This window comes from Ctenopharyngodon idella, chromosome 2 (assembly GCF_019924925.1).
Source record: "Ctenopharyngodon idella isolate HZGC_01 chromosome 2, HZGC01, whole genome shotgun sequence".
Classification (NCBI taxonomy): Eukaryota; Metazoa; Chordata; class Actinopteri; order Cypriniformes; family Xenocyprididae; genus Ctenopharyngodon; species Ctenopharyngodon idella.
Genome location: NC_067221.1, coordinates 13687132 through 13709709, shown reverse-complemented (window position 1 = coordinate 13709709; position 22578 = coordinate 13687132). Strand labels below are relative to the sequence as shown.

Sequence of the window (22578 nt, the reverse complement as noted above, 5' to 3'; positions counted from 1 at the left end):
TGATATGGTTCGATTTGGGATTATGATCTGCTTAAGAGCTTTTATTACAAATGGCCCCATGAACTCATTGGACAGACAGACATCTTTCAGCATTGACAATGAAGGTTGTTGAAGCAATTTCAACTAAGCTCTCTGTGTTGAGACCACCTTGGCGTGAAATGGAGTTTGGGAATGGCCATAAACCCAATTGTTTTCCTCTAATGTTATGGGAACAGCCAGCAGTCACTCAGAATTGACAGATCCAGTTTTTACCCTGAGGGATACTAGCTTGAATGGCTAATATTACTCTGTATAAATAGTGCAATTTTAAAAAGAAGAAAAATTCCCATCTACTGATTTTTGGTAGTAGCAATAATCATCAATATTTTAATATCAATAGCCTGGTCTGATTAAAAAAAAAAAAATGGAAAACAAGAATAGTTCTGTTGAATTAATGCTGGAACCACACCAAAGAGGAAGAGGGTCAACAGGTTGACTGAATTATTTTAGAAAGCATGTCTATTGATGTGGATTTAGGTGTTGCCAGAACTGAAAATGCAGATTGGTAACCTGCTGATAAAAGCATTGTTGGGCATTTGTGCAATATCTGACCACTCTCTTTCTTACGTATCGTAGGATGTGTTGTGGCACTGGTTTCCCAATGGACTCACAGCCTCGGCTAACAGACAGGCCACATTTCCGATCAATTAAACGTTTAGTTTCACAAGTGTTGTTGTGTGGACTGTCTACGGTTGGCTGCTTGTGTGAACTACACTGCAGCTTGCATTTTTTTTTTTTTTTTTTTTTTTTGCCAGTCAGCATAAGGACAAGATATTACTCATCCCCAGAGAGCGAAACCATGTATTCACCATCAGCTTTTTGTGTGAATTATAAGCTGCGTTTTGATTCGTAAGATTTCTACATATTGTGCAATGTTTCCTACACTCTGAGCAGGGATGTAGAAATGTACTTAACTTGACAATTGTTTATTTGGAGCGGTCTGCAACGTCCTCAAGCAGACAACGCTTGAGTCATGCAGATTGAGCATATTTTATTAAACTGTGTATGGTAACTAATAATATAATATAACATTAAAAGCTGTTTTTGGACTAATAAATAAATGTTCAGTTCTGAAACTTACAGGATATTCTTATAGTATGATGACTTCATATATATCAAAAGCTCAAGGAAAATTTGATTTCTCAGTTCATGACCCCTTTAACTATTAAGAGCAGGGTATGTGCTTTCAAGAAAATCAGTCACATTTGTGTGGAACACTATTATGATAATGTGGCGGTTGTTTCTTGTCTGAGTTTGAAATCTCTATGTCTGTCAGTAGTTCTCAATGGACCGTTAACAGCAGAAAACATTCAGACAATGCTGGTTTTGTCCTGTCATCTCTAAAGATATCACTCCCTTTTCACAGTTTTATCGTAACGGCTTTCTGATGGACAGAGATTGGTGATTGTGAGTAGGCTTTTGATATTTAGGTTCACAAACTCAACCAGGTGGTGTTTGGGTGAAGAATGGCAACAAAATGGCCTGTCCTTTCTGTCTGCATTGACTCTTTTATTTACCTTTTCTTTATTTAGGTGTTAGATTGAGTGTTGGATTTGAATCTTACACTTGGTTGGGTGCTGGTCATGAGAGATAGTACACAGCAACAGTTGTGTGATGGAGGACACCAGGGGTTTTTGTGTTTTGTGTGAGCTGAGAAGCAATTAACTTGCTGCTGGAAACATTGTGCTGTTTATTAAAGTCAACATGGAATCACAGTTTATTTACTTGATACACATTCCTGTTGTTATTGTGAATGATCAGTGCACGTTATATTAAAAAATTATTTGCTCTGCAACAACTCTCCTTTCTGTGTGATGTCAAGTCCTCGTTTTTTTTCAACCCCTCCTCTTCTAACATATTTTTTACATGAAGTCCATGCCTCCATCTGCAGTTAGTTCCCAGTGGATAAAATCAAGTGCCTTCCTTCTTTGATTAATACATTTCACTGTAGATACAGCACCTTGTATAAATATCAAAGTTTTATTTCTCTGTGTTTGTACTTTTTCTGACCATAAACTCTGCTCTCTTTAGGACCCTGCAGGAATATTTGAGCTGGTGGAGCTAGTGGGCAATGGCACGTATGGTCAGGTGTACAAGGTAAGAAACTTTCATTGTATTTTTCCATAACATTTTTTTATCTCCTTAGCTGCTTTTTGAGCCAATGAATCCAAAAACAAAGGGAATGTGATGTCTGTCTGGGGTTATACATCTATCTATATTACCATTTCAGTCATATCTGACTCTTGGTGATTCTATGGATATTTCTCGCAAGAGACGCGAGAGACTGTCCATGGATTTTGCCAGGTTTTTCCCCAACCCTCCCCATTACATGGCTTGGGAATATGCAAAATCCACACAGAAAGGACTCCTGGCTCAGTTGGGGCTCGAACCGGGAACCTTCTTGCTGTGAGGCGACAGTGCTTCCCACTGAGCCACCGTGTTACCCATCTGGGGTTAAAGGGGTATTTAAATTTAAAAAAAAAAAAAACTATTTCATCATTTAATGATCCACATTTCTTTCCAAAGCCATGTGATTGTGGTTTCAGGAGTCAACCAATGATATTTAAGAAGACTTACATAGTGTTCAAGTTATGTGGACTAATGTTTCCCTTATGACATGGTCACCATTGACTTTGGAAGAGAGCTGCATCAACATTCTGCTTAACGTCTCATTTTTGGTTCCACAAAAGAATGTCATACAGGGTGAGGTTGGTTTTTGGGTGAACTCTTCCTGTAGAACTGAGCTAGGGATATCCTGATAGAGTATTAAACAGTTCAGTCAGATCAGGTCTTTGCACAGCCCACCAGAACAGCATGTGACCACAAATCTGCTCCATGCTGTGGAACCAGGACATATTCTGGGGAGGAGTAGACAAGAACGACGAGAGGGGTGGGCATGAGATAGATGGGGAAGCAGTGGAGGAAGAGAGATGAGATCTGGCTCCGTGCCTTGGTTAGCAGATAGAGCCTAAAAGAAGTTCTTTAGTGGGTGGAATGTGATAAGAGAGTGTCTGATGTACATGTGTCTCTCTTTGCCTTGAAGCTACCGACAGACACACACGTTTCAGATTTGTGGAGCAAGTCGATCTGTGCTCAGACGGGGAAGTGAATCTCTTTCACTCTGCTTCTTTCTGGTCGCGTAGTGAGTCTCTTCCGCCTTCCAGTTTGCCCTTCATGTCTCAGACATGCAGAGCAGGCTTGAGTGAACAGGTGTGCGAGGAGTAACCTGGGTTGGTGTGCTATAAGCACACCTCATCCACTTCAGCTACAACTTTCTGCACCATCATTAATATCCCTTGCTCTGGATCCATACGGCACAGGGAATTATTTTACCCTGGCTGTTAGAGTAATAGACAAGGCCTAGTGGAAGTAAAGGTCATTCAGTCCTTATGTTTATGGCGGTAACTGCAAAAGGCCATCGGCCCATCTAGTTAGGGTTTGAAAGTAAGAATGGCACTGTGAGAGGGATTTGGACCTGTTCATGGATCCATCACTTACCCAATTGAGCCAGTGCAGCATTTATGCCATTGATTCATTTGCATTAGCATAGAGTTGCTCTTGAACAGGGATGTCCAATCTTGCTCCTGGAGGGCCAACATCCTTCAGAGTTTGGCTCCAGCACACCTGCTTGGATGTTTCTAATAATCCTAAAGACCTTGATTAGGTTCAGGTGTGTTTAATTTGGGCTGAAGCTAAACTCTGTAAGATGGTGGTGACCCTCCAGGAGCTGGATTTTTACAACCCCTGCTCTTGAGCGATCAAAAGAACTGTAATTAAACAAACTAGGGGTCATGCTAAGTCTGTTTGAACACCTTTCTAATTTTATTTCATTTCAAGTACTAAGTTATTGTTGGAAATGTACTTATAAAGCAGGGGTTGCTGCTGAAGCTCCTGGATCCTGAAGAGTACAGCTCAAACCCTTATCCAATACAACTGAACCAGCTAAACAAGGTTTTCAGGATTACTTGAAATTAACGGATACGTGTTGGAGCAGGGTTGGAACTGGAGCAGTATTGGCTCCCCATGTTGTAAACACAATTTTAATGTTTAACATATGTTTAGATTAGGGGTACCCAACCCTGTTCCTGGAGGGCTGCCCTTCTGCAGAGTTTAGCTTCAACCCTAATCAAACAAACCTGAACCTGTTAATCAAGAGGTTCAGTATTACTTGAGATTAACAGGCAGGTGTATTACAGCAAGGTTGGAACTGAAGTCCTCCAGGAGCAGGGTTGGCTACTTCTGCTTCAGACACTTAATTTTAAAACTGTTGTTAAAACTAGCAGAATTCTTCAGTTTAGCCTCAGGGCAGGTGAAGTTGTTGCCAGGGCAAGTATACATTTATTAAAAGGCTGTGGGCTCAGAAAACCTGGTGCTAACATATATCGTCCTATTGTTTTGAGATTGTATGCTGCGTAAGAAAGTGAAGGACGGCCATTTCGGCTGTCCATGGCCAGTCGATTCAAGATCTGCCTGTTGAGACACTTCAAACTGCCAGTGAGCACCTTTCTTCATCTCATTCATAATAGAGCAGCAGCAGTTCTTGGAAAGACATGTCCGCAGACGTATCCCTGATGTCTGACTGTCACCACCTTTCCTACACTGAGGCTGAATTTTGATGTGGGTCACTAATTCCATTCTGTCACATCCAGTTTATAATGACACCATCTCTCTTTTTCCCCTTGCTCCATCTCTGTCTGTCTCTCTCTTTATCTGAGACCCACAAATATCCTGGTCACTCATGTGGTTGGCCAGACAGGAACTGATATAACAGAATGGCATGCTTCTTAACATGGGCTAGGTTTAATATTTGGTAGCTGATACTATGCCTCCTTTTTCTCTTAGCTCAAGCCCACCAAGACAGCAGTAGTTAGTGATCTCCAAAAATAAATAAATAAAGGAAATAGAAAGCAATTCATCATGATGAGTTAGGCTAACCGAGTTAAAATATGTGGAGAATTTTTTTTTATTATTTCTTTGTTATTAAAGTCTCTTATTCCAGTGCAGTCAGGCAAACTTTGCATGAATAATTTGTCCCATTTTTTTTTTTTTTTTGGCCTAAAGATAATGCCAAGATAAGAGATCTAGGGTTGTATGTCTTATTCTGTGACTTTAATGGGTGCTCACAAGCACCCTCATACTCTTTTGCATAGCTCTCAACAGTGCTGTCTACACAGGCCTGCTGCTCTGTCCAAAGTAGGACACAAAAGAGGGGATTAGGGCCCCACTTGGCATAGGACCCTTGAAGGCGAATTGAGGTTTAGTTGATCTTGTGGAGTTTGTTTGCATCAAGATTTTTAGCTCTTCTTGGGACTGTACTACTTTTGTTGCAGGAGAAGATGCACTTTAGACAAAAAGAGATGTGGGCATTTCTGAAAATGCATCAGTAACTGCAGGGGCTCATCTGAGAGCAGAATCCTGGTGCTCTCGAGTTATTTTGGATGACATTGACCTATTTTTGGCTCTGCTGCTGGATAAAAATATCTCAATCTAAATGTCTTCTTGTGCTGTAGAGACACCTTGTCTGAGCAGAGGCACCTGCTCTAAAGACCTGTGTTGAAAAGCTCTCAACTCATCCCACTCAAGCTCTTTTCTTTTTTCTTTTTCTATTCTTCTTCATTTCTGTCTTTTTTTTGTCACAATATGTGAAAGTCAGATTAATGCCAGTATGTTAAATATGTTTTTGTTGTTTTTGTCTAATATCTCTAAATCTTATTCGAAGGAAAGTCATGATATTTTTTTTTTTTTTTTTTTTTTAAAAGCTTTTTTTTTTGTTGTTGAGATGGACTTTCGTTGAATTTTTGATTTGTGATGATTTGGTTCTTGTTGCCTGTCTCGTGTCTTTCGCAGAGAATCAGGAAAATGTCAGCAGGCCTTTGTATTAAACCAAGAATCCACATGTAATGCTATATCGCTTGAGAATCTCATTTACATCTGTATGTGGGCAGTCTTCATAAAATTCCAGGCTTAAAATATTTTTCTTTAGTATATCATTATAATGCAGTTTTACAACGGTCAGAATTATGCCCGTTGAAGCTGAAATAAACCACATCACGTCGCATTGACTCATGAGATGAAATCACTTCAGAGCTCAATAGCACCGCTCATGCAGTCATGATCCTGGGTGGAGCTACATTACCAGAACTCAACGCGTTTGCCCTGTTGGTGTGTTATGCTATGTTATATTACTGATTGTGACTCAGCTCAGATTCTTACTGAGCTTGTATGTCTCGGTTGGTTTCGGGTCTGTAGGGTGATGTCAGCTGTAAAGTCACTGAGAGACTTTGGTCCTGATTCCACAACAGTGACGGCATGCCAAATTATGGTGTACCCTTTGTTGAATAATTAGGTCAGTTTATCCAAAGACCGAAACCAATGTATTCTCTTTCTGTTTATGTTCTGATTCAGCCAGTGAAATTTCGCAATTTTCGACAGCAATTTAGATGACCACAGCAACACAATCTTTATTCAAAAAGTGAAATATTAGAATTAATAATTTAATGATATATAGCAAGTAAACAACTATTTCCCAAGTAAACAGTTTATCAATTCTTCATTCTGAATGAGACCTAGATTTAATACATTAATACTAGTGCTGTCGCAATTATTCAATCTATTCCTGTTTATTTGAGAACCAAGATAATTATACATGTTAAATTTCAGTCAAATTTTGTTATCCCAATAAGGAAATTCTAAGCAAATCTAGAAACGCAATAAAACTGACATTACTTTTTTTTTTTTTTTTTTTTTTTTAACTTTTTAATGTTTTTTTTTTTTTTTTTCAGTCTTAAGAGACAATCCTACATTTTATTGTATGAATACAATTTCAACGTGACTTTACATGGCGTCTTCAGGTGTATTGTATGTCTATTAGGCTTAAACTATAAGTGAAAAATTAAATCATTATTCAATTATTTTTTGACAATTGTCAGGCAAAATTACAATTCTAAGAAATGCTGATTGGATGCTTTCAGAGTTTGACCATGAATCAGGCCTGTAAATAGCAATTACCTCTACAGTTTTGTTTTTCCCTCTAGTCTAAGCCCAACTTTGTGTTCAACATCCTAGTTAAAAATCAGTTAAAGCTGCTGACAGGCTTTCAGTGTTTAACTTTCATTAGCAATCACCCACAGGTCACTTGATCTCACCATGCTCCGTTAACATCTGTGTACAGTGTCTCAGCTAATGAATATGAGTCTGCCAAAGCTTGTTTCACAATGGTACATGTTTCAATTAGATCAGCATTATCTAATCTTACACTATAATGCACAAGCAGTCATATAATTTTGTAAATCTGTTGGATGTTTCTGAAACCAGCCCTGCTCTGGTATGATTTTTGATGAATCATAGATGAAGCAAACATTCACATGCTTTATTTTGAAATAAGTTGTCTCAAATTGTGTCTGTTTTTGTGTTTTCGAAATTTCCACACTTGATGGTTATAATGATGTTCCAGATTTACATCAGCAATTGCTATGTACTAGTCATAATGTCCTATGTTGCCCTCTCAATTTGAGGCTTAATATGGTGCTAAATATTTAGTTTCATTTTAGAGATGCTTGCCATGTAAATATTAACATTTTTATGTTAGATCAGTCATGACAAGATTAAACATTTGCTTAATTTTATTCATCTTATTTCAAATGTTTAACACGCATCAAATGGTGGGGTGTGGTTTGTCATGCCTATACTTGTCTCTGGCAGAAGCCAACTCTTGAAACAAAACAAGTCTCCTTGCTAAACTACCAAACGGATGGTACACTGGATACTTTGCAGTCACTCAAAGAATGGCATTTGTGCTAAGAGCAACCAAGTAGGTGTTTTTTTTTTTCCGGCACGTTTTTGACCAGAACCGTGCTCGTACAGGAAAGTGTGCTCTGCAGTGCTGTTATTAACTGTTGCGCATACTTGTGTGATTAAGCATCGTGTAATTATAGCAATTTTAGAAACGTGTTCACAGCTACGAGAAATAAAACAAAGACAAAGTAGAGCTTTGTGAAATTAATTTCCCTCCCATCATTTGATTTCCTTGAACATTACCAGTCAAACGTTTGGACAGATTCAACTGAATTTGAGTAGCTGACATAAAATACTTTAGTTAACTTAACATGTCCTGTGGTGTGGATTTGATATACTCAATCTAAAACTATTTAAATTACATTTTGTTCATTCCTTTATAATTATTAGGCATGCAGCTATTATGAGTTCATAACAACTGATGATTTGTACTTTGAAAAATGTTGTTGTTTAAAAAACATTATGCATCAACTACCCAATGTATGTTTCCAATGTATGATGTAACCTTTTGCTCTAAAGGGTATTGCTGTAATGTTTATTCATTTAGTACAATTTAAAAGGCCTGACCTATAAGATTAAACTAATGTTCCTAAAATTTGTCTGAAAGAGCTTCTAGGTGGATTTCTTTATTTCCTCCTCTCTCTTTGTCTAGAAGGATGTTTCACCATTAGACCACACAGTCTCATTGTATTTATATCATCATGGGGGATAAAAATTACAGTTAGATTTATTAGCTCTGGCCTACAACCATCAATCTTGCACTTCAAAAAACCACATTTAATCTCGTTCTCATTCTGTCCTCCCCTTTGTAAGTTAATTCCCTTTATTCCACTGTTCTCAGAAGCAGAACATCTGTCGTTCTAATACATATTCCTTTTTTCCTCCTCTGACTTTGTTCTCATGTGGTTAAACACGCTACTACTTTTATATATAGCGATGTCGATTCGCTAAAAGTTCCAAAGATAGAAAAGATTGTTAAATCTGAATAATTTAAAGCTCTTCCTCAGAGCCCGTTGAATATTTCATGGGGCTTTTCAGTGCTGAGGTTCTGCTCTAACACACATATTTGCTTGTGTATGTTGCCTGTTGCTAAAATTCAGCTAGAGGGAATGAGCTCATGCAGGGAAGCCTTGTTAATTACGATTCTTACCCTGTACATAATTCATGCCGTGATAACATGGAGAGGCGATGGAGAACAATGAAGACATGGAGGAACCGAAGAGGAGGTGGAGGAAGAATGTTGGTTTTGTTGCTTTGGTTTAGTTTGTGTCTAACTAGAATTTGTTGGAGGCAGCTCCTTGGGGGGGCGAAGGCAAATGAGGTGGTCGTGGTGTTCGAGTCAGTCCTGTGATGATGAGGGGTGATTAAGCTGCCGATTACCCCACTGCTACAGTAATTAAAGCAGCTCGCTATCACTGTTGTGCTCTGCTATTTGCCCATTCATGGAAATGCATGACTGGAAGGGGAAGAAGTAGTTTTAAACAGCATGAGCTCCTGTACCCCTCACCAACAGGTCCCCTGAATGACAGATGGTGTGCATCCTGGCGTTTGCCCGCAATGCTCTAAGCGCTCGTGCATGAGGCAGTGCTTCTTGTTGGCATGCGAGTTCCCTTCTCCGCCTACTATGGAAAAACATTTCCTAGTCATGAATGAGAAAAGCTTATATTTCCTTATTGGTTCCTATAACTCATGAGTCGTATTTTAATTGACAGTAATAGTGAACTAATGCATTGTTGTCCAGGAATTAGGCAGAGGCCTTATGGAATAAAGAACGCATGTATTCATCTTCCTTACGGCAGTGTGTTCCACCTGCTCCCCCAGCATGCTTTATTATTATTTAAAAAGCTAGCTCGCATATCGCCCTGAAGATTAGGGGCATATTAAAAATGAATATGTAATCATTTTATCCATATCCTTCATGATTGACCGCTTTCATTTGCTAATTTGGAAGTATGGATCAAGAAGATTATGTATTTTATCTTTCCTTTGGTCTGATCTGATAGCCTCACCTTTGCCGGCAAGCATTAAAGCTCTAAATTTGATATCTGTCTGTCTTGTAAGAACATTCACAAGCTCTTTTGAAGTCAAATACTGTTTTGAAATAGCTACAGTAAATTGAGGCTTTTGAAGGGTTCTACAATATGGAAGTATGCAATTATATAATTTATGATTTAATCAGAGTCATATAAAGTTTTTAATATACACTAAAAAAAAATGCTGGGTTGTTTCAACCCAAATTTGGGTCAAATACGGACAAACCCAGTTTTTTTTTTTTTTTTTTTTTTTTAAAGGGGTCATATCATGAAAATCTGTCTTTTCCCATGTTTAAGTGCTATAATCGGGTCTCTGGTGCATCTACCACACATCCTTAGCCACTAAGGATGCAGTGGTTCAATTGTATTTATGATGGGAATGTGACCAGATAAATTCATATACCAGTATGTGTAAGTCATTAACACTAGAATGCTTCACACGATCGTCAGTAAAACAAGATTTGCACAGAAATTGATTCTCAAAGATGGATCGATACCAAAATAAAATCATTTATTTTGTGATGTTTGCAAATTGCCTTCCTGAATGTTTAGTTAGCACGTTGCTAATGTACTTTTAAATGTGGCTAAAGTTACCATTGTTTCTTACCATTAAAGTTATCTTTGTTTTTAACCCAAAAACGCATGTAGTCTGAATAATTCATAAACGCATCTTCATTCTTATTGAGTCTCTCCAACAGTGTGTAGCTTTAGCCACGTTAGCCGTGCATCACGCTATTAAAATCATTCAGAATCGAGTTTTAGCAAACATCCACAAAACACATGCCATACCTATGTTATATGCTGCATCAAGAACAATTTGTAATGATCCATTTTGCGAGTTATATTAGATTATGTATGCCTCAGTTTATTGGAATGAGGAGCAAGCTTGGGGGCGGGGAGAACGAGCTTATTTGCATTTAAAGCAACCCACCCACAAAAACGGCTTGATTTTGCTCATACCCAAATCGGGGCAAGTTTGACAAGCTATAATAAATGATCTGTGGGGTATTTTGAGCTGAAACTTCACAGACACATTCTGGGGACACCAGAGAATTATATTATAGGTCACCTTTAAATTAATTTTTTAACCCAACAGTTGGGTTTGTCCATATTTGACCCAAATTTGGGGGCATTTTTTTAAGAGTGTACTGTATATTCTAATTTATATAGCAGACTCTATTATATAACATTTATATAAAAGAGTAGAAAACGTACTGTTGTGATTCACAAGAATGAATTGGATCTTCCTATCCAGCTTGCTCGCTCTAAAGCTTCAAGTGCAGTAGGCCAACGTGACGTTATAAAATGTTAAAAAGGCTTTGACATGTTACATTGCTACTGGTTAGAAAAAGCCTTTTACTGAAAAAACTACAGTTAGCATTTTGAAAACATTTTCATACTTCTATTTGGTTACTACCCAACACTGCTGAGTGCAGTGAGACAGAATTCCTGCTGTTCATGACATGGCACTTTTACCTCTCAAACCAAAGCTGAGGAGCTAATCAAATATTTAGGAGATTGTTTGGTGGTGTTTGTGTACGTGTTATGAAGGAAAGAGATAGACAAGGCCAGACTTGTGCTGCTTCAGTCAGAGGAGAGGAAACAATTTCCCTTCTTGGTGACTGCAGTGGTGTTCATCACGTGGGTTTATTTTGTTTTAATGTGTCACATGAGGTTTGTTGTTGCTCAAGTAGTTGGTATTGCACCAGTCCAGCGCAGCGCTTCCCCTGCGTGCGCCATGTTAAAAGCAGTTCATGAAGAGATGTGTCTACAAGTAATTCGTCCTGTTGTTTGTCTCAACTTTTCCAGAAGATAAAGAAGCATTGCTAATTTACTTTGAAGGGAAGCTTTGCTAACTAGCTTAATGTTCTTAATCAGTATCTTTTTTCCCCAAATAAAAATGTTTAAACATTCTTAAAACAAGCTACAGTATTTCAGAAGCATAATTGTATGATGCAAATTGTTTTTCTTGTTTCATGCATAAATGTAACTAATTTTAGCGAGGGTTATTCTTAAACAATTTGATAATAGGATAAGAAACAGCAAGAATTGCACTTGCACAATTTTACTTTTTATAAAATTTAAATGTTCTAAGGGTGTTTATAAATTTGTTTAGTGTTTTTCTCATTCCTGTACATATATGCAATGCATAATTACAAACTCTCCAGTTCTTGTGTTGTCATGCAGTGTAATAGTTAATTTAGAAGGCAAAACCACAGGCCAGACTAGAACAGAAGCAGCTGACCTTGAGCAACAGTCTGCTGAAAGTCTGAGTTTCTCAATAAATGACTTGGCTCTATTTTGTTGTCTTTATTTGGATGCAGTGGATCACTTTTTATGCTGACTTTGCTATTCCCTTTTACTTTTTTTTTTTTTTTTGTGTGTGTGAAAAGTACTCATAAAATATGCCAGAAGGACATTTGCTGACTTTGATTTCTGCCTTTGGCTGACAACACAAAGGGAGAACCTTGACACTTCGTTTGATTTACTAAACAGTGTGCTTTACGCCCATGACTGTGTATTTAAAAACCCTTTATGTATCATAAAGACATGGGGACTTTGTCACTTCAGTTCAAAACTGAAGATCTCTGTTCTTATTAAGAGTTGCTGGATTGTGACTGGAGTCTGTGCTTCAGTGAAGAGTGAAGATGGGCGTCTGGATTGTCCCACTCCCAGCCACAAGCTCTCAACTGGAAAGACACAGACGTGTCTGTGGGACTGGGTTTTTCCAGTAGTGATGATTTCATTATTGTGTCATGAACCAGACGCTCAGGCTCTTGTTTGCAGGAACTACAAAATCATATGCTGCTGACTGATCATTAAACACAAAACCCACCAAATTTACATATCAGCGGAAATGTCACCCACATCAATACCGTTCTCCCTTAATATAGAAGAGCTCAATTTTATTATGTGTACAGTATAGCAATACTTTGAACCGTTATAGTGATTTAAGTAATGCTCCAAGAATCACAAGTTTTAATGCTTTCATTTACAATTTTTCCTTTGTGTAAGCCGCAGCCATGAGTGACAGGATGTTTTGTTGATATTTTTGCTTGATTTCTATTTCTGTGGCATCATACTGCTGGTAGCTGAGCCGGCATGAACTTTAATTGGCCCGAATTCCCGCTTCACAATATTGAATATTATAAATCATCGGTTATGTTCTGATTGTGCAGTAGTTTCTTGTATGATTGTATTGTTCACATTGTATACTTATGTGGAAAAATGTGGAACAGTATGCAGCGAAACTTCTAAAAGGAATATGATAATGTGTTGATTTAGCCATCTTCATCCTGTTTTGTATTCTTAATCCTGTGTCGTTTAATCCAGTGGTTCTCAACCTCTTTGACTTTAATGCTTGCCATTTTCCACAACAATATTCTAAGGCCTACTTTTACAGTTGTTTGTGATTTACTGGATGAGGATTTAAAAAATGTATTTTACTCAATTTGTACCTGATAGAATACTTTAGAGCTTGGCATAACTAGAAAAATGTTTGTTCATTATAAAGATTCCCATAGCTTTCTTCCAGGTCTGGAAATCACACTTTTAAAATTAGGCTACCTCATTACATTTTTTCAAGAACCTGTTTTTCAAAGAAATTTTGTTGTTGTTTTGGCTTATTTTAATGCCACTTTAAGTTACTTTTGGTCACACTTTAGTTTAGGGTCCAATTCTCACTATTAACTACGACTTTTGCCTCAAAGCCCTAATTACTGCTTATTAATAGTTAAGATAGATAGATAATTAAGTCTATTTAAGTAGATTAAGGGATGTAGAATATGGTTATGCAGAATAAGGTATTAATATGTGCTTTATAAGTACTAACAAACAGCCAATATCCTAGGAATATGCATGCTAATAAGCAAAGTTAATAGTGAGAATTGGAGGCTAAACTAAAGTGTTACCTTACTTTTTATGCTATGTTTTGTCATCCTGAGTCCCATTGAAAGTTTGCTGAGGCTCCCTAGTGCGTCCTGGCCTCTGGGTTGAGAACCATTGGTTTATTCCATACATGTATAAAATTTGTGTACTTTGTATAGTATACATGGTACATACTGCAAAAACAGTGATAGTAGGGTGGTCATAGTATGTTATTCTGAACTTACCCATTTGGTAATTGGTGACGTAAAAAACCAAAACCAAAACCAAAACCAAAATCTATCCACTCTGATGTAATTCCAGTGTCTGGACTCTACAGTTGTGTCTCAGAGACAGGGTTTTGATGTTTCTCTTAAGACTGGAAGAACAATCCTGACAAAAATGTGGAGCGGAAACACATGTCATCGCAGCAATCGATATGCTTTCCTGGCTTAATCTCATTACGCATAAGTGCGTTTGTTTGAGTGCTTGTGTTTGTTTGTACTGTTCCACTGAAAACAAGTTAAGTATAATGACGTGAGGCGAGTCGTGACCAGGGAAGAACGCTTCGCGACACGTTATCGGCCATCAGAGCTTCTGTATTCGTTCTGTGTAGAAAGTAGTTCAAGACTTCAAAGCAAACCCCCCCCCCCCCCCCAAAAAAAGGCCAGATGGGAGGTGTGCGACACTGGATTGCAGAAAACATGCTGCTCTCTTGCATAGCAAAGCAGAGGTACAACCTTATTCTCTCTGACTTCCTGGCATCACTGTCTCTCATCGACACTATGGAGTGATTTTAATAAATTACTATTTTAGGCTTCGAACCATGCACTCTTCATCATAACGCTAATCCAGGTCAAATGGATTTACATTAAAAATGCATTAGGACTGACTCTTGCCTTCATTACACACATTAAGTTCATAAATTAACAACCCTTCGTCCTTGTAGGTCAAAGAACCAGAATACTGTTGTGAATATCATGCCTTTAGCCATAGTTTAAAGGGTGGTTTTGTACTGATCTTGATTAGATTAGATTTTTCTCTCTAGATTCTACACTCAACCATAATAAAAACCACAAATCTGATCCTGGTTCTGCGCGAAAGACACTAGGCGCTTCTTTTCTGGCCAAGGTCGGGTCAGGCTGGCGACTGTAAGTCATGGCTCGCCTGAATTGGATAATTAGTTAAACACAGGCAGGCTTCTGTGCTGTATGCAGGGCTTTGTAACGAGATTAATGACATCTCATGACTGAGATGTACAGTAAATTCAAGCTTTTTAATAGACAACTTGTGAGAGAGATGACAGCCACCGTTGTGTATAGCTTTCTGTTCACACTGCCTTTGAATTGCAGCATTCATGGCCGGGCATAAGGATCTGAGAGTGTGGGAATGGTGGGAGGTTTGTGTTGTGAATTTTGATGCGTGTTAGCTCCTGTATGGTATTTTTGTAATGGATGGCGGCGAATAAAAGTAAGCTATGGGTAAAGATAAAGGGAATGGAATCAGGACATGTTGCAGGCTGGATACGAACCTGCTCTGTTTGTTTGAGCACCATGGCTAACAAAAGAAAAATTTTGAATTTCCTCATCAAATTCAGACTGAAAGTACTGAGATACTAGGATCTGTCTTGTTTTAGTTTCCCAGGGTCATGGAAAACCTAGAAATATCAGGGAATGTACTGTATTTGTGTATTTATTTATTTGTTGGTTTAATTCATTTATATGTTTGTGCATTCATTCATTCATCGTTTGTTTGTTCATTCGTTTGTTCGTTTGTTCGTTCATTCGTTTATTTATTTGTATGCTCAGTTCTAAAATACTTAACTGGATAGAAATTGGTTTTGTGAGTCCAATCTCTGTAAAAGGAGTTTAGAATTCTTATCCAGAAAGCATCTGGAAAGGTCATTTGAAAAGTCATGTAAAAAAAAAAGTAAAAGTTGTGGGAACCCTGTAATCTCTGAATTGTAGCATAGAATCTGTGTTGCATGCTTGATGTAGATGATTGGAGATGGCAGGTGGGTGTGGTGCACTAACTCACCTGGCACTGAAGGCCACATCAGATTTGATGCCCATTAACCTAGTTACTTCCTACCTCCCCTGAGGCCTTTTTAACGGTCTTGCCATTCCAGCTCCCTTATCGCCAACCAAGGTTCAATTAGCAGAGCTTGATGTCAATAACCTCCATGCCCCCCTCCTCCTCTTCTTCTCTCGTCTTTTCTCATCAATATTCACTGTCTTTAAAAAGCTATTTAGGTCTGGCCCCTTCAAGCCCTCAGATAACCACCATGACTGCAGATTTGACCCCCAATCGACTGATGACATTTGCCTTTTACTTTCCTTTTACTTCAGTCTCTGTTAATCTTCATCTATGTCTGGCCGTTAACATTATAACAGCTCGATCTGTTGTTTGGATCCCGAAAATTTCGCTAGAATGATTTGAACTGATAACTCCTGCTGCATATTTGGTTTGAGAGTCACTGTGGAGGTTTATCAGATAGTTTCATCAAAAATAAAAATTGCTGTCATTTACTCACCCTCATATCCCTCCAAACCTGTATTCTTTTGTGAAACAAGAATAACAAGAAAAGACAACAAAATAAGATATTTTAAATGTTTTTTTTTTTTCAGACAGTGAAAGTCACTGGGGTAGGGCTGCACGATTATGACAAAAATCATAATTGTCGATTATTCCCTTGAAATTGTAATTGCGATTTATTAATTACGATGATCACAATTTACATTGAATGATGTATTGAATAGCTTTATACCATTGTTTGAAGCAACTGCATGCCATATTTTTGTATAAAAATAAAAAACAATCTGAAAACGCAAGTTTTTCTATAGCATTAAACCTCAAATGTCAACTATATATTGGTTTGGTTTCTTCTTTAAATAATAATAATAAAAAAAGTCAACATATGCATGGTATAATAATAGGGGATTTTGCCACCAGTGTGGTTCCCTGAGAACTAATGTTCCCCTAGGGCCTGTAGTGACATGTTGTTGTTGTTACTTTTATTTTGACGGCGCTGAGAACAGTTCAGACAGAGCCTGAGCACACAGTGCTCGCATTCTCCGTCTTCATTAGTTTACGATCTATTTAACAGTCCTGTTTAATACGTTATTAGATAGAACTGTTATACAAAGAAAGAAGACAGTATATGAAAAAGTATTAGCTTTTGCCGTGTGGTTGATGCCCAATGTCGCTAGCTTAGCATAAATACATAATCATGTTTCGCTTGGTCTGCTCAAAGTCGCGCTGGATTTCTCCATTGCGTACGGTTGAGAGGTCCATCGATCACTGTTTTCCATGTTTGTAGAGTTAGTTCGTGGAGTAAATATAGGCTGTGGACACGGCTTTTTAAAAATGGCGGGTGCTGGTGTTTCGCGTGCGTTCAACATATCAGTGTACACCTACGTCACTGTTAGCTCCTTTTATGCTGGGTTAGACTTACACTCTGTAGTGGTCGTGAACTGGACATTCTCATAACACACCTCTAAAACATGCAGAATAATGTAAGTGGATTTTTTTCCTTGTAATCGCACCTTTGAACGATTACGAAATCGTGCCATCCGTAATCGCGATTAGAAATTCGATTAATTGTGCAGCCCTACACTGGGGTCTAAAAAACACTGGACCCCACTGATCTTTTGTTCTATGGACAAAGGTTTGGAATGCTACAGTTTTTATTTTTGTTTGACCTATCATTTCACATTTCAGTCAGTTTCTCACATAAAGTTATAGTATGGTTTCAGAGGACTTGAAAAAGTAAATAGTGCACTAGTCATTTGAATGATTTTCATGGTGCTTATTGTCACTTCCTTAAAGGGTTAGTTCACCCCAAAATGAAAATTCTGTCATTAATTACTCACCCTCATGTCGTTCCACACCCGTAAGACTTTCATTCTTCTTTGGAAGACAAATTAAGGTGTTTTTGATGACAGAATGCTGTCAGATTTTCTTCCATTGACTGCCTTTGCAACTGCCACTTTGACGCTTCTAAAACTACATAAAGAGATCGGAAAACTAATCCATATGAATCGATTGCTTGTTATGATGAACATAAGCAGAAGATCAACCAAACCTGCTACACGTGCGAGAACAAGCCTCTTCCGGGAGCACAAACGTGCTGCGTAACTCACGAGAATGAACCTCATTGGTTACGCAGCACATTTGAGCTTCCAGAAGAGGTTTGTTCTCGCACGTATAGCAGGTTTGGTTGAGCTTCTGCTTATGTTAAGGCCAGCCTTAACAGTTTGGAACAAGATGAAGGTGAGTTAGTAATGGATATAAATATGCCTTTAAACGAATCAGTTTTTTTTTTTTTTTTTTTTTTTTTTTTTTTTTTGCGAATTAGACTACAGTATATGGCGCTGTGTGTTTGATTTCATGTGCAGCCAACCCAATAGAATGACGTGTTTGCCTGATTATCGTTTTTATTTATTTATTTATTTTTTCTTAGCATCACATTAAATTTAGATTTCAAGCTCACAAACGGAATTTCTTCTTCCGTGCTGCTGTTTTCCGTGCTAGCGAGAAAGGAAACACCGCTTTTCTCCTGTCCCGTTTGTCTCCTTCACTCTTCTCCTAGGGCAGAGTGCCTCGGCTATGTAAATGTATTCCATCATTCCGTTGACCTCCCAGGACTGCCGGAGCATGTCATTGCTTTTCTCTGCCTGCCTCTCGCTCTCTCCCTCATCTGTCTGAGCAGGCCACCTCTCCCCACCTCCCTCTCCTCTCACCTGCAGACATCATGTTGGTTGTTTGACAGGCCTCCTTGGCAGGGTATTGCACAGGAACCTCAGCTGCAGCCTGTCTTCCTCAGAGGCTTCTGACATGAGGTCCAGACACAAGAGCGCATAACTAAACAGTCACGAAGAGAAAGCTTTCCCTCTGCAAGCAGGCATTCATTACATGCCAAGAAAGGGTCTCCCTGCCGAGCCGTTTTTGGTAGTACGGTCATGTCTGGTGTCTGTAAGGTTTGGGATAATGGAGAATTCTGTGACAACATCAAATCTGTCTCATCAGGAATTTCCCCTGTGTTTTTAGAGCTGAGTGTTGATGTGTACACACACACGGAATCTGCCCTGTGACTTCCACAGAATTTAAATACCTGTTCTCTAAGATTTACTAAGCTTTATTATACAGTTCAGCTAAAGATAAATGTGTAGTACTTTTTGTTCCATTTAACTCATTTGACCATATCTAAATCCATTTCACTTTTTTTTTTCTTTTTTTTTTCTCTCTAACATCAGCGTGGAAAGTGTGTGTAATGTCAGCACTTTGTTGTCTGGTGCTGACCCTGCTGGTATAGAGTACTGAGATGTTCAGCTCCCAGCAGACCTTGAGTTCCTCCTGGATTAGCCAGGCTCGATGTTGCTCTCTGACCAGAAAAGAGAATTGAATTATGCTGTAAATAGAAGCTAGCCACAATATGTTAGTGTGTGTTTCAAGTATGTAATGTTGCTCTGTGCCATAGAAAAAACGTTTATCGTTAAAAAAAGCCATTATCCTCAAAGCTGTTTAATGTAGGAGGAGTGAATTAGGAGAAATTATAGAATGAATAGTTTAATACAATAAATTGTAATAAGAATATTGGTATCATGTCACCATATCGGTTATCAGACTATTTGATTTTTATTTATTTATTTTAATTTGGCAGTATCAATTGATATTGTTTGATACACTGTTAAATGTAACCTTTAGCAAATCTCAAAATGAATATCCATTTTTCATAGTGTATATTATAGTTTTGGTGCCTCCCTTTTCTTATAGTGTTGTGTCTGTGTGTATTTAAGTTATAAATATGTTATATTTATATTCAGAGAAAATATATTATTTTAAAATTGTCCATTTAGTTTTTGACTATAACATGACATATAACATTGTTGTATCTGACAATTGTAATATTGGTGCGTCCCTGAAATTAAAATTTTTGGTCTTTTATGATGTAGTAGTATTCATTTTACAAAAATTGTTTTGTGAATGAGGTCATGGCTGATGAGATTACAGGCATTCACCCTTTAGCCATGTCTGTATTCACTATATACAAGAGCTTATTTTGCAAAAGTAACATTTACTAACATCATTTGTTCCCGCCATCTAAAGCGTGGGTGTGCTTAGTATAAATACCAAAAAACGTCTGCTGAAGTGTCACTTGAGCCTTCAATAGCCACTTTAGGGGCCTTTCTGGGCTCTCCAGCGGTAGAGGGGCTCCAGATGACAACTGAGGGGCAGAGCATGATTACATCACTTGATATAACCTCCAACACTGCTTAAGAGGAAAAGGCATTTCTGGGAATGCTTATAGGATGACATCTCCTCCCCACTATCTACCATTTTGAAGTCCTGTGGGTCTCTTATATTGAAAGTGGGTTTGGTTATTTGTCCTAGTAGTTGTTCCAGGTCAGACCCAGCTGCTGTAAATGCTGTCAAGTGCACATCTGTCCCCATGGATGTCCAGCAGCATGCTAAGTGAAAAATGCGCCTTGCTCAGCGTTCATTTTCCTGCTGCGGTGGATGAAAAATGGAGCGTCTAAAGTCCCCCAAGAAGCTGATCCTATTGTAAATGTCAAGAGAAAGTCGGCGAGTACATCACTTGACAAATAGCGCATGCAAAACACGTTTAACACTTGCGCCTTCAAAATGGCTTTCATAAGGATTTGACCATGTGTTTCACAAATCCTTAAGTCATAAGAATAATGTTTCATACCCTCACAGCTGGCCAGTCCTTTGTAGTACTTTGGCAGACAATGGGCAGAGAGAGCAATAAATCAATACAAACATGACTATTGCCGTGGCAACCGGCTCCAACAAGCAGCTGGCATTTGGCTTGTTTATTCCTGCCGAGAACCAATTGATACCCGTTTGCAACTCATTGTCTGATCTTTTTGTTTAGTGACGTGCAGCATAGCACAATGCAACAGGTCTGGAATATCACATGAAAAGACTAATTTTGGTGGTATATATATATATATCCAGTGAAACTATCCAGTCAAGCTCCGTAAGGAAATTTGTAGGGAAGGAATGTTTACACAGTTGTTCCCAATTACAGTATTTCTGCTTAATAATTAAAGTCTGCATGCAACAGAAGTTGCAATTGTCTTTTCTTCCCTTGCGATGTATATCCGAGTGAAACCGCTTCTTGAACAAGGAAAAAATGTAGGGCAGGACTTTGTTCATTTGGATTTGATTGGATCTGATTGGATCATTGTTGTTTGGTAACTGCAGATTGCTGCAGGGGAGGAATTATTGTTAATGTTTTTTAATGTATTTAGATGAAATTGTGTGTATGTGTTTATATTAGGGGTGTATTGGTACATATATTCCTCCCAAACCATCATGGCTCGGAGAAAAAGTCAGACGACGAATACAGTCAGTCACAGGCTATACACACTCCAATCCAGAAGGGGGCGTGTGCAGTAATGCAACGCTGTTTAACTGCCACAACAGGAAAAAGCACAGAAGAAGAACAGGTGATCTATGCGTAGATATGTTTACGTGTATTCTCTCAACCAGTCTTTCAAACGTGGAAAGACTTCAATAAAACAGCTTGAGAATAATGACTCGCGTAGCATTACATTTACCTCAGGCAAGTCATTTAGTGTCCACAGCATGTTAGTTCACTTGAGAAATAAACTCTAGAGGGGAGTATTTCACTACATATATGCACTATTTTAGTGTATATATTCATTAATTTAAATTTAAATAGCTGGAAATGAGAACAAGGATGTATTGGTTTTTATTCACGTCAAATGATATATTGCTTCTACTCTGCCAAAGGTATATTACAGCATGTTGAGAACTCTCTCTGTTGTGTGGAGCGAAAGGCAGAGAGGTGTGTGGGTGATGTGGCCATCCTCTTACTCCGAGGCATCCATCACGTAGGTATGATGTATAAATCCCATTTCTATTGATCCGGTCTCTGGGGAGAGAGAGGGAGAAAGGTGTGGAGAATGGAAAGCCTTAGCTTACTGAAGGCAGAGGAGAAGATCCAAACCAATGAGTCAACACACAGAGAAAAGGGGACAGACAGTGACCCCACTGAGCAGCCATAAGCTGTTTTCACTGCAGTTTTAATTGCCTTTTCTCTTTTTAATTAAAGCTGCTCTGCAGAGAAAGTAGAGCTTGGGAAAAGTGATTTATATTTCATTTGTGTCCAGCAGTTTTACATAATTGATTTGTTTATCCAGAGCGTTGTCTCTCGTTTGGTTTGGTTATTGTCGTTTGGTTTGGTTTCTTTTTTTTCTTTTCTTTTTAGGATTCTGAATTGTGGCCAGAGAAAAACAGCCTGAATGTTTTGAATCTTTTGGCAGCACAATGCAGAGCCCAGCTTTGGCCGGCTGCGTGTTGGTATGGAAACAATCCACAAAAATACCTGCCGTTACCTGAGCTGGTATGACCAAGCATTCCGCACTGCAGTCTGACCTCAGGGCAGTTTTTAAGCCCTTCAGAGGAATTTCCTTTGCTCTTGTTTTTGGTGTAGAAGAGAGCTCTTCTTTGAGGCCCTTTTTCTTTTCTGACTGTTTTGAAAAAACAAACAAATTTATTCAGTAAAATGCATTAAAAGTGACCGTAAAGACATTTATAATGTTACAAAAGTATTCTGTTTCAAATAAATGCAGTTTCAAAAGTTCTCCTCAGAGAATCCTGAAAAAAAAAATTATCACAGTTTCCACAAGAATATTAATTAAGTTGGCTTGAAAAAGCCAACTTATTGTAATGCTATTTAAACTTATGATTATTCTTCTTCTTACGGTAAATTTCCAACTCTAACTCCTCCTAGAGCTTTAACTCCACAAACTCCAAACTTGGGTCAGACCTTCAAACTGTTCTGACTTGGTGTGCT

At 38.3% G+C, this 22578-nt stretch overlaps 1 protein-coding gene across 7 annotated transcripts in view; it reads left to right on the top strand.

Annotated features, from left to right (window-relative positions):
• The window catches only part of tnika (TRAF2 and NCK interacting kinase a), a 92254-nt gene that overhangs the window by 9461 nt on the left and 60215 nt on the right, over positions 1-22578 (top strand). For all 7 annotated transcript variants that reach the window (XM_051911852.1, XM_051911847.1, XM_051911858.1 and 4 more), the window contains exon 2: positions 2071-2136. In XM_051911852.1, coding sequence (XP_051767812.1) covers positions 2071-2136 — 66 coding nt within the window. The remainder of the gene's footprint in view (positions 1-2070; positions 2137-22578) is intronic.